Source organism: Felis catus, chromosome F2 (genome assembly GCF_018350175.1).
Source record: "Felis catus isolate Fca126 chromosome F2, F.catus_Fca126_mat1.0, whole genome shotgun sequence".
NCBI lineage: Eukaryota > Metazoa > Chordata > Mammalia > Carnivora > Felidae > Felis > Felis catus.
The window spans coordinates 24,597,379-24,611,052 of NC_058385.1; the positions used below are offsets into that span (position 1 = coordinate 24,597,379).

The window sequence follows — 13,674 nt, forward strand, 5'->3', positions numbered from 1 at the left end:
TTTATTAAATTCTACAGAAATATTGGGTACTGTTCCCAGATACTGAGAGATACAACCTGATGTGTCTTTCTGCTTAACCCCTAAATTAGAAAGCTTCCTGGTTAAGTTAGAAAATAAAAGAAACACATTTGTGCCAAAAGCTGGAAGTGGGTAAATTAAGCAGAAGCAATTGCATCTACTGCCTGGCTTCTACAATTGACCTATTTTAGAAAAAAAAAAATGAATAGGGTGAGAATGCTGTTAACATTTGTGTATGCATGTCTGTGGTCTTATGAGTAGGAATGGCTAAAGAAACGCGCTACTTAATATTTGTATATATATATATATATATTTTTCAGAGTCTACTGTCCTCGTAACTGTATGCAGGCAAATCCACATTATGCTCGTGTAATTGGAACTCGAGTTTATTCTGATGTAAGTATCTTAATTTATGCAGCTCTCAGTATTCATGTATATATGTGTTTACACAATATTTAAATGTATGTATATACATTTATATATAGAAAAAGGAAACAGATTCTGTATTGGTATACATATTCTCAGAGAAGCTAATCAATAATAACACTGAAAAACAACTATTCTTATGCAAATATGAGTGCATAATAATTTATTTTTACCAAAATTTTTTTATGTCCTGCCCATATATGTTATCAGACACTTTTGAAATAGACCAGAGGCATCCTTCTGAAGGAAAATTCATTTTGTATTTTTATTATTTTTTATTTTTTGAAGTTTATTTATTCTGAAAGATAGAGCAGAGGAGGGACAGAGAGAGGGAGAGAGAGACCCAAGTAGACTCCACAGTGTTAGCACATGGGGCTCTATCTCGGGAACACATCATGACCTGAGCCAAGATCAAGAGTCAGACACTTAGCCGACTGAGCCATCCAAGTGCCCCTCATTTTGTTTTTTTAAATCTTCCTTTTGGTTCTTCAGTATTTGTAGTGTAAACTTGATAATTAAGAGATTGTCAAATGTATGAACAATATCTTACACTGCCAAGGGAACATGTTTTTCTTTTGTTTTAAAAAATTTTACTTTTTTTTTTTACCAGTTTTTTAAATTTAAATTTTAGTTAACATACAGTGTAATATTAGTTTCAGTAGAATTCAGTGATTCATCACTTACATACAACACCCAGTGCTCATCACAAAAAGTGCCCTCCTTAGTATCCATCACCCATCTTGCCCATCCCCCACCCACCTCCCTCCATCAACGCACAATTTGTTTTCTGTCATTGAGTCTCTGGTGGTTTGTTTCCCTCTCTCCTCTTTTTTACCCCTTCCCATATATTCATGTGTTTCGTTTCTTAAATTCCATATATGAGTGAAATCATATGGTATTTGTCTTTCTCTGATTGACTTACTTCGCTTAGCATAATACACTCTAGCTCCGTCCATATTGTTGCAAATGGCAAGATTTAAAGAGCACCATAAAATCAAGAACAGATAATATGTTAAAATACATATGAAAAGAAAGCACTTGAGGGGATGTTATAATGGACAACATTACTGGGTTGGACAAGGACTCTTGGCTGGGAGGCCTTTGGTATGGACAAGTGCTTTTTGAGCCAGGTTTCAAGTGTGGGTTGGGGAATTGGATTGGGACACGTTCTAGGTGGGATGAACAACATTTACAAAAACGGGGAGATGACAGCAAGCGAGATGTATGCATAACACATAGGTTTGCTTATCTTTGAACAGGTGAGCATTGAATCTAAAAGGGGTTGCAGCCAATTTTGTGTGAGGGGTGGGGTATCCAGCTCTTGAAACATGTAAATGGAGAGTCTGAATGCATGTTGATGAGTTTAGATTTTATGTGGCAGATATTTAGAAACCGTTACAAATTTCTAAGCCAGAGAGTTGCAAAAACAAATTCAGGAAATATACTCTTGAAGCACATATTCAATAGAATACCATGGAAATAGGTTTGTAAAAAGAGACCTGAAATAGTATTTACCACCTTATTTCTGTTGGTGAGTTCATTGAAGTCCAGAGTTTGTTTTCATTCAGCTTTACCTTTGCAATTGTTCTCCACATCTGAGTCCCTCCCAGGCTTCAGCTTTGCCCTGTACTTATTTGCAGCTTAAAAGGCCATGCTGGTATAATAATTTATTAGTCCTCATGCTTTACTTATCTTCCTGTCTGTTAAAATCATGGTCATTCTTCATGTCCTAATTTATTGCCACTTTCTCTGTGGAGTGTTTTGCTGGATCTCCTACTACATGTATTACATAGCCCTTCTTTCAACCGCTAGAACTTTATTTTTTTTTTTACTTTTAGCACTTACCTGATTCTGTTAGTGTTATGACTGTTTCTCTATCTCTTTTATTATTTTGAAGTTCCATGAGGGCAACAGCCAGGCAATTGGAGCATCATTTTTTATTAACAGTTTGATGTATGCCAACCTGTGAACAAGACAGAATTATTATCCTGCCTTAACAAAACTTAGAGCACACAGTGACATCAGAAATTTAGCAAATACCTTGCACATAAATATTTGTTGAAGAAATAAATCCATAAATGTACATGAATAAGCCTATCTAGAATCTTCAAAGATTTCAGAAGTTATTCTTTTTAGATTGTCCCTTTAAGCACCAAACTTTAAATTTTAATCATGCCCGGTGAAAATCTTTCATAATATCCTATACCCTCTTATACCTATAGGCCATCTATTTTTTCTAGTTTAGGTTTTGTTAGACTTTGTGTCTTGAGATCATTTTATCTTCCTACCTTATTGGACTGCATAGGCAATTATGTATAGGAAGTGATTGTATAAATCATTTTAAGAGTTAATTGGAAATGCAAGGACTACTATTATGTGGTCAGTGCAGATTCAGAGATTCAAACATTAACTACCAAACTCCCCCTCCCCCCCCACACACAAAATATATTATTTCTTTAAATACAAGACATGGAAAAATATCTTCTCTCTGCCTCAACCCCTCCACCTTTCTCTCTCTCTGTTTCTTTCCATTACTACTTGTACATTTTATTGCTTTGAATTTTTCTCATTTGTTACAAGTAAAGTTAATTTCTGCATTCATTAAAAGTGTTCCACTGTTTTCACAGATAAATTCTTTTTTTCGTGATATGTTAATTCTTACAAAGTACGGGTATAAAAAGAAAATCTCTTCTGACCTTTGAACTCAAATAGGAATGCCTGCTGACTGCGTAGTTATGGGCAAAACAATAGTTTCAAAACATATTAAGTGCTTGGATTTAGTGAATGTTATATGTAAGCACTTTTATGCCTTGGGGAAAATGCTGATAATACTCTTTTAACAGAGCAAGATAAATACTGAAATGCGTACAGAATTATTTTTAATTTCATCTGTTATGAACCATATTGGATACAAATATTAAATCAGTGAGGAACTTTAAACTGTGAATAAAATGCCTCTTTGGAGTAACGATACGAGGTTTTAGATATATGGTATTTTTTGATATAGCAAAAGCATGAAAAGGATTAAACAGCTTGGCATTCAGGCTCTCTGATCTAATAAGTTCTGACTGATGCCACAAAGTTCAGAGCACAGTAATAAAGCAAGGTCATGTAAGATGCACATGCTTATGTGAACTTAAAAAAGCACATTAAGTCACTCACATGTGCATAGAGAGAAAAATAGAACACACTAGTACGATCAGAAAAGACCCCTGGGATATGAGGGGGGATTGTTTCATACAGAAACAGTTCAAGTGTTTCATTTTGTGGGATTTCCTCAGGCTGTATTCAGCTATTGACAAATTTTGGTAGAACATTAGGATTAAAACAAATGTTAAAATCTGGAGAAGTCTTGAATGGGGCAAAATAAAAAAAAAAAGTCAACTTTTTTTTTTTAATTTTTTTTCAACGTTTTTTATTTATTTTTGGGACAGAGAGAGACAGAGCATGAACGGGGGAGGGGCAGAGAGAGAGGGAGACACAGAATCAGAAACAGGCTCCAGGCTCTGAGCCATCAGCCCAGAGCCCGACGCAGGGCTCGAACTCACGGACCGCGAGATCGTGACCTGGCTGAAGTCGGACGCTTAACCGACTGCGCCACCCAGGCGCCCCAAAAAAGTCAACTTTTAGAAGTCCGTAGGTAATGGTTTTAAAAACATGGACCTGAAACGATAATTTTCTCTTCTGTAGAACTCCAGTTCAATTAAGAAGGTATAACTGGTACAATGTAAACATAGTGCCTCATGTCAGACCATTCAAACCAAGGTGATAGACATTGCAGATATAGGTTGGAAGCTGTGATTGCTCTTTATATTTTGCTTCATGGTTAGATTTTCTCTGTGTAGGCTATATTATTTAATAGAAGAAAACTCCCCATTTAATACACACCTGTATTTTGGAAAAGGAACCGTAAAGGTATACAGAACTATTATCTGTTAATAAGACAAAAATGAACATAAACCAAGTACAGATAATGTAACCTGTTAACATTTGGTCAGAGTGACTAGCAAGAGCTAGAATTTAAGCGATAAAAGGAGCAGGGATGCCTGGGTAGGTCCGTTGGTCAAGCTTCCAACTTTGGCTCAGGTCATGGTCTCACAGTTCATGAGTTTGAGCCCATGTTGGGCTCTGTGCTGACAGCTCAGAGCCTGGAGCCTGCTTTGGATTCTGTGTCTCCCTCTTTCTCTACCCCTCCCTGCTCATGCGCGCCCTCTCTCTCTCTCTCTCTCTCTCTCTGTCTCTCTCTCAAAAACAAACATTTAAAAAAGAGATAAAAAGAGCAAATTTGTATCTGATTACTTACTTCCACTATAGAAAAAGCCTGATGTTTGGAAAGGCAAGTGTTTGTTAGATTAAACGGTGATGGGAGTTTACCATTGTGGCCACCTTTGAGATCTGCTTTCAGACTTTCTCAGAATTGGCTTTAACTCTGTGACTTTTGCAACATTCCTTTATGCACAGAACTCAACCTGTAACTGCTGACTATCTGTATAGAGACAGGTGCCAGTGACTTTGGTCCAACAGAAGAGTAGACTGGACAAGTTCAGCAGGAATTTCCTAATAATGGTGGGTTTTTCCTTGTTGCCTCAGCTGTCCAGTATCTGCAGAGCAGCAGTACATGCTGGGGTGGTTCGAAATCATGGTGGTTATGTTGACGTCATGCCTGTGGACAAAAGAAAGACTTACACTGCGTCTTTTCAGAATGGAATCTTCTCAGAAAGGTAAATTTAAAAATCTGTTTACATATATATTTTGTATTTTATATACTCAGAGTCTCTCTCCCTCTCTCCTCCCGTGTCTGTCTCTCTTTCTCTTTCTCTACATATACATACATACACCTTTATGCTTGCTTTATAACCAACTCACTTTAGTATGGGTTTGGAGTTATGTGGCTGTGCCAGTGTGTTTCCTTTGCACACTGAAATAGTTGGTCTTCCAGGGATGGGAGAATCTGAAGTACCAGAGGTGCCTGTCTCCTCCAGGCTTATAAAAATCAACATGAAAATCGGATTATGAGTCAGAACCACTCTTTTGTTAATTGTTAATAAGGAAATTTCTTTCATCCTCCTTTGGATTTTCTAGATTAGTTTTTATATGTAATTCTTTCTAGGTGAGCAGGGCACTGAATATTTTTCTAATCCAGTTATATGACAAAGTATTTGATAAAAGAGTGAGTCTGATTTTCTCCAGAACCAAATTCTCTTTTTGATTGGAAGTTGGATATCTATTATGACATAGATCCATGCTTTCTGGTCATCTCATACTATTTGGTCCATTAGTATTATATATTTTTGTGGTTTGGGAAAATTCGTATGACTTACTTTATCAAGTAAGTTAAGTATCAAGTAACTTATTATCAAGTAAGTTAAGAGCACAGAACCTATAGTGATTTTTCAAATCATTTGTACCTGTACAAATAATATTAGCTCTTATGTATATTGTATGGATACAGAAAAATTTCTAACTTTTAGACATTTACTGGATTCTTCAGAATTGCTAGTGGAGGTTCCACATCTACGGTAAAGTTTCTCTAAAGGACACCAAAGGATGTGCCATGCAGGGTATCTAGATTGACTTCCACATAACCTTCTGAGTGCCATCTTTATAAAAAGACAGCTTTGCATTTACCATCTATTTTCAGCAGACCATATCAAGAAGCCATTGTTAAGAAGGTGATTTCTCTATAACCTGACTCATGTGGTTCATAGGAAGTTTAGAGCACTAACTTATTATTTCCTAAGTCTGACAAAATTTAAATCATGTTGCTATCATACTGATAAATATTTTTAACATCTATGGTTTCAAGAAAAAAATTTAAGTTTATTTAGAGAGAGAGCACAAGCGAGTGGGGGAAGGGAGAGAGAGAATCCCAAGCAGGCTCTGCACTGACAGCAGAGAGCCTGATATGGGGCTTGAATTCACAAACTGTGAGATAGTGACCTGAGCTGAAGTCAAGAGTCAGATGCTCAACCGACTGAGCCACCCAGGTGCCCTGGTTTCAAGAAAAATTTTAGTGAGGAAATTTAATGGTCAAATCTGAAAGATCCTAGGAATGTCTTCAGTAAAATGGAAACACACACATACACAGCACTTAATATATACACATTATATATATAATATATATTGTATGATATATATAAAATAGATATGTATAAACTACATTTTTGAGTTGTAGAGTGTGATAGGCAATTTAATAAGCTAAAACTAAGTGGTGTTTCATTTACCTGTCATATTTCTTATATTTATTCTAAAAGTATAAGATGATATCCTGAGAAAACTGAGAATAATAATTATTTTTGAGCACCTACTATGAATTTCCCAGACACTGCTGAGCACTTTTAGTAGCTCAGCTCCACCAATGGCCCGGTAAAGTCAATTCTGTAAACCCTGATTTAGTAAATGGGTTAACTTAGGCTCATAAAGGTTAAATGATGTGCCCAAGCTCTTCTAACTAGTCAGTCTCAGAGCTTGGGTTCAGCAGTAGGTCCGTAGACTAAGAAATATGCATTTTGGGGCGCCTGGGTGGCGCAGTCGGTTAAGCATCCGACTTCAGCCAGGTCACTATCTCGCGGTCCATGAGTTCGAGCCCCGCGTCAGGCTCTGGGCTGATGGCTCGGAGCCTGGAGCCTGTTTCTGATTCTGTGTCTCCCTCTCTCTCTGCCCCTCCCCCGTTCATGCTCTGTCTCTCTCTGTCCCCCAAAAAATAAATAAACGTTGAAAAAAAATTAAAAAAAAAAAAAAGAAATATGCATTTTTCCAGTGTATCACTGTGTACAAAGAATAAGTACACCAAACACATCTAATTTCTAGAGTACTCTGTCAGTGTCCTGTAGATAAGTATGGCTTTTGATTGGCTATCTGCTTGTATGAAAAACCTAGTGTGTCTGTGTGAGTACATGTTTATGTGCACTCTTGTGATACCCTCATACTTCTTCACTCTAAAAACTCTCCTCTTTCTTTTCTTGTATGTAAATATATATGTAAAAGGAATTGCACTTGGTCTCCCTCTTAGCATTTATTGTGTTTATCTCTAAAAGCCCCTTTTTATTATTAAGAAAAACTTCATTCAAAAATGTAAAGACTTCAAAAGTTTACATTTAATTAGACTAAACAACAATTAATGGTATTATCGATGTTTTACCTTTTAAGCATTTAAATGAAACATTTAACTGATATTGCCAAATAAAATATAAATAATTTAAGAAAGAATTAAATGTATGACTCTGTATCACTTTTAATTTGTGTTTTAAAATACGTTGTGTTTAAAATGAGATTGAGTGCTTGTCTGCGTGATTCCATTTCAGTGAAGAAATTCTTAGGACCTTTCAGATTTGACCACTAAATTCTCTCACTAAAACTTTTCTTGAAACTATAGATGTTAAAAATATTAATAAGTATGGTGGCAACATTATTTAAATTTCATCAGGCTTAAAAAATACTAAGTTAGTATTCTAGAGTATTGCTTAATTATCACTGTCTTCTCAACTTGCAGTTAACTTTTAACCATATTGGTCATTTGTAAACCTGGATCTCAGTACTCCTCCAGTAAAATGGAAAAACAGCTGCCTAACTCTTGTTTTATTAGAATCAAAGGTGGTAATATGGGAAAACATGATCTGGAATCTACTAAGTTCTATATAAAATACTATTATTACTGTGCACCTTAAATTTTAGTAAACTTTCAGCTCAGCATACAACCGAGATTTAAAGAATTATGTCATTCTCACTCAGGCTTTCCAATAGCTATAAATTATAGTAGCCTAAGAAAGTTGGCCATCTGGATTCATAGAGCTGCTTTCTTGACTGTCATAAGTAAGCATGATTTATTTGGAGGATTATATGTAGAGATGACATCAATATACTTTTTGTATTTTTTGCAGTTTACAGAATCCTCCAGGAGGAAAGGCATTCAGAGTATTTGCTGTCGTGTGAAATGGAACACTTGGAAGAGGATCGTAAAGACTATTCCAAATGCCATATTTCTGAAGTTTGTATAAAATTGTAACATTACTGTACAGAAGATATCAACTATTTTCAGCCCCCAAAAAAGTGCCAAATGCATATAAATCTTGATAGACAAAACCTGTAAAAATAAAACATGGGACATTATTAGCTTCAGGAAAGGTAATGAATATGTAATGGTTTTAGAAATCCTGTGTTAAATATTGCTATATTTTCTTAGCAGTTATTTCTATAGTTAATTACATAGTCATGATTGTTCTACATTTCACATGTTCTTTTATATGGTGCTTTGAATATGCCACTAATAAAATGAATCTAAACATTGAATGTGAATGGCCCTCAGAAAATCATCTGGTGCATTTAAATATAATCAACTCTCAAAAAATGAAAGGAACCATATTATCACATTTTTCCCAGTTCAGTACTATGCCATTACCTACTCCAAATAATCTGAAATTGTTTTCCACTTAATACCTGTATAGTTTTTCTCTTCTGTTAAGTTTAGGCATATAGAATATTATGTCCTGATATTGCACTTCTTATTTTGTATAAAGTAATTCCTTAATATCCAAATGAATCTATTAAAATGTTTGATTCCTTGGGAATGGCTTTACTAGTAAGTGGAATGAACTATTTATTCCATAGTAGAGTAGTGGTATGAAAACATTCCTAGTGATAATATAGTAAATATAGGGTTAAGCACAGGCAGCCAGAACTTTCTATGTGTTGTTCAAACTGAGGTCACACATTTTTCTTTTGTATCCTGGCAAATACTCCTGCAGGCCAGGAAGTATAATAGCACAAATTTTAACAAAGATAAACTAATGTATTGCATCACCATTGCCACTGATTTTATTAATGGTAAATGGCCTTGTGTATAAATGTTTCCATATTATGGTACCTATGATGGTGATATATTTGTTTCTATGAAAAATGTATTGTGCTTTGAGACTAAAAATCTGTAAAATGTTAATTTTGGTAATTTTTTTTTCTGCTGGTGAATTTACTCTTTCCTTGTAAACATATTAAAATTAATCATGTTTCAAAATATTTTTAGTTTCATTTCTTCCTTATTTTGATTTAGAAATCATTTTAAATTAACAAAATTATTGCAAGTCTTTTAAACTTGGGTTACTGACATTAATATAAATAACATCCTTAATACCAGAAGTCTGTGAAGTCAACTTGATTATTTAAGTATTTGTATATGAAAAAGAAGACCAGATAATCGTATATTTATAAGCATTGTATCAAGGGAAAATTTGAATAAAACGAGGAAAGAATCTGAAGGATAGAAAATAATTACTAAAAATTGACCAGACAGTAAATACTTCATACATTTTCAGAAAATAAGTGACTATGTGTTCAGGAGCAGAGAAAAGGGAGATAAATCTCATGTAGAATCTGGGAAAGCAAGACAGCTAGATAATAGAAAAACAAGAATAGAGAGGCTCACATTGACTGCTACTGGAGAACAAATGGTAAAGAAAATAATGTCATGATCACTTATCAAGCACTGGCCAGAAATTCAGTAGTTCAAAATGTAAGTAGTCAAAACTTAAGCATTTGTAGATTAAAAATATCAAAATTTAAAGCAGATTTGTGGGCACATTTTTTTTTCCAAAGACACATTACATCTTCTTAAATAGCATGATTGAAATGTAAACTTTGCCCAGATTCATCTTTTGCTCCCCATTGCACACTCCCCCTCAAATAGGGAAGTCCCATCTATTCTTGTCAGTACAAGGTTTCTCGTATTTGTCCCTAGTCTAGATATTCATCATCAATTTCCTATACTATTTCAGTGTCTCCAACTGGAGCCTCATGTTGTTTCTCTCCATTCCTTTTCAATCCGTCCTCAAATTTTTCACTGGAATTACTCTCTTCCGTAAGTTCATTATCTAAGAAAACCAAATCATTTTATAAAAAACATTTAAGAACCTCCATAACTTGGGACACCTGGGTGGCTCAGTCAGTTAAGTGTCTGACTTCCGCTCAGGTCATGATCTCAGTTCATGGGTGCGAGCCCCACATCAGGCTCTGTGGTGACAGCTCCGAGCCTGGAGCCTGCTTCAGATTCTGTGTCTCCCTCTCTCTCTGCCCCTCCCTCACTCATGCTCTGTCTCTGTCTCTCTCAAAAATAAATAAACATTGAAAAAAAAAAAAAAAAAAAAAAAGAACGTCTGTAGTCTTGCTCCATATTGCTTACCTATGCTTTTCTATACAAGGTGTGGCCTTGAGTAAGTTATTTAACTTTCTACACTTTACCTCACCTAAAAACTGGGACAAATAATGCCCAATAGGGATTACTCTAAGAATTAAGTGAAGTATTTTGTATAATGTAGTCAATGTCAAACATGTGCTATGTGGTCAGTATATGTTAGTCTTGTTATTATAATCATTCTGTTATTTACCTTGGGAAACTATATATCTATCATGCTGCACTACCTATCCATCAGCACTTGAAGTGAAATCCTGTAGGAATTCTCCTGCAATTCTCCTGGTAAGAAGTAAATAATGCCCTTTTAATTTGACCATACTAATTTTTCAATTTTGCCTTTTATTATATTTAAGGATAATCTCCTTGAGAATTTTAACATTCTTATCTTTTTACCCCAGGGACACAGTGATTTTTTACATTCTATAAATGGTTGGTCAATATTGATAAATGGATATTCCAAAAATTCCTAGTTTTGTTCTTGACACAAATGAATATTGCTGCATATTATCACATATTAGAGCTAATGAAAATAGATTATTGATAAACATTCTAAATGTCGATTTAAGACAGGTCAATGCTTATAAAATACTATTGATATTATTTCAACTTTTAAAGTTTACCAGACCATGTGTTTCCTTAATGTTCTGAATCTAATAAAACTGATCTGTGTATTTCAAGCAAAGCAGAATTCTCCAAAAAGATTTTCTCTTCTAACCTGTTAATTGACTCATTATAATGTATGCTTTTCTATTCAATATTATATTTTGAAATATTGACTTCTCTAGCATTTCTAAAATTTTTCAAAAAGAACTGTAAACTCTCGAAGAACACAGTAAGCTAAACAGAGCTATCATTTCTGCAAATATACCAAATATATCAGATTTAGGGTTTAAACTAATTTATTGCACAAAGAATGACATCGTTTAAGTTGAGTTAAAACACTTATCTGAAGTGATATTTCTACTGTGGCACCATAGTTTTCAGGAGTTGAAGAAATAGTTTAGCCAAATAATGTGATCCTCTTTCACTAATCTTTTAAAATCAAAGGCTAAGTTATATCAATTTGAAGTTTTTAAAGGCACTAGGAGATGCCCACTCTCCCGTGGATTCAGAATCTGGAAAAGTTATTACATCATACTCCGTTTAATCCTGCTGATTTGGGACATATCCAGCCATTGTAATTCACTGGTGCCTCCCATCATCTCTGACCCTGGTCAAGCCCACATGCCTTCTGGGATCCCGGGAGGTTTGGTTCTGAGGTATCGCGAGATCGGACTTTCGCAGCATTATCAATTGTGCTGTGGCGCAGGAGGGACTCTGGTAGCTGGGGGTTTTCTGGAGAGGTCCACGCCTTCGGCTTGTCCTAGCAGTACGCACCCCAGATCCTGGGAAATCCCAGCAATCCTGGATGCTAAGCAGGAACCTCGCATAAACAGCTCGCTCGCTATCCCTTCGCCTTTCCCCACGTGTCCTGGGACTGTAGGCCCGCGTTAACAGGGGCCGCCCCAGCCCACCATCTGCCTGGGGCTGGGGGCTCCTCCTGCTGCGTTCCCCCTGCCTAGTGTGGAAGGTCGCGTGAGCCAGAGGTGTGTGGCGGACGCACAGGGCGTCTTGGGGAGTCAGGTCTCCCACGTGCCTCTTATCCGCACTTAGCTGCACTGCTCTGGATGGCAAGACTGAGGAGCTCCTGCGGTATCTGGCCGCAGGGGACTAGGCCTCTCGGCTTGGGGGCCTTCTGGACCTCGGCAGCTCAGTGTGTACCCCAGAAGTCCAAGTCTGTGGCCTGCTCTAGCCTCCACTGCCCAGACCCAGTTGGGGGCAGCCTGGACCTTGCAGTAATAGAAGTAAGCCAGACCCTGTAGTTGCACTTAGCTGAGAGGTGAGTGTTCATTTATAGCTGGTAAGTACAAGTGATCTTTATTTTAACTCAAAGAATTCCACCAGAAGTGTTTATCATACATTAGGGGAAGAAAAGAATTGGAGACTGCTGTTGGTGCCTAAGAATAAGATTTTTGCTCCTACTTGGCTTATTGCTTTGGTACTGCTGAGATGTTCAATGGAAGGAAATAATTATGGTAATATTATCCAGAACAGATGTGCTGGAAAATGTCCCATAACTTTGATATGGTTTTAATCGACAAAACAAAACAAACAATCTTGGGCTCCTTTGAGAACTGTAGTTGGACAACTTCTGCCTGTCTTGTGTGTGAGTTTATGTGTGTGTATAAATTTACATTTGTCACAGATTGATGCTGTGTTAGAGAAATGTCTTAGAGTTCATCTAACTACCATTTATTCTCTCAGTTTGCTGATGGAAAAAGAAAATGAATATGTACTGTTTTGGCCAAAGTCACATAGAGCTGTGACTAATTTCAAATAAATTCTTTATATTTCCAATCATATTTTCTATATTTCCCTGAGATACAGTCAGGAATAAGAGCACAAACCAAATGTTAGAGTCCTGATACCTAAATACTTTGATTAGGTCCTCACAAACTTAGAAAGTATCAAAAGTTATCATAATGTAATCAGATACTGTACATGTAAGGGTGATTGCCATACTAGTAAGAAATAAACCTAATTAGGTAGTTAAATGTGTCAGTTTAGGAGCATATTGGTTTGTTGCATCTGAACTTATTTTTAAAAAGTAAGATAGGGGCACCTTGGTGGCTCAGTCTGTTAAGCGTCTGAGTTTGGCTCAGGTCATGATCTCTCGGTTGGTGAGTTCACGCCCCACGTCAGGCTCTGTGCTGACAGCTGGATCCTGGAGCCTGCTTCAGATTCTGTGTCTCCCTCTCTCTCTCTCTCTCTGCCCTTCTCATGCTCTGCCTCTAAATGATAAATAAACATTAAACATTTAAAAAAAATTTTTTTTAAATAAGATACGTCTTTTACCACATAAGCTCTCTCAAAGATCTTACAAAGCAATCAGACAACTAGTATTTCTGTGTGAAATAGAAGCCTATCAAATGCTTTTTATAAATAGTACTAATAGCCATTTTCACATAGTGCTTGTTTGTGCCAGGCACTGTCCTTAGCAGCTTACA

General features: G+C 36.2%; 1 protein-coding gene across 2 annotated transcripts in view; it reads left to right on the forward strand.

Moving 5' to 3' along the window:
* Positions 1 to 8,783, forward strand: part of CRISPLD1 (cysteine rich secretory protein LCCL domain containing 1) — a 48,511-nt gene extending 39,728 nt beyond the window's left edge. For both annotated transcript variants that reach the window (XM_011291343.3, XM_011291344.2), the window contains 3 exons: positions 339 to 414; positions 5,035 to 5,165; positions 8,325 to 8,783. In XM_011291343.3, the coding sequence (XP_011289645.1) occupies positions 339 to 414; positions 5,035 to 5,165; positions 8,325 to 8,376 (259 nt within the window). In that variant the 3' untranslated portion in view covers positions 8,377 to 8,783. The remainder of the gene's footprint in view (positions 1 to 338; positions 415 to 5,034; positions 5,166 to 8,324) is intronic.
* Positions 8,784 to 13,674: the final 4,891 nt, after the last annotated feature.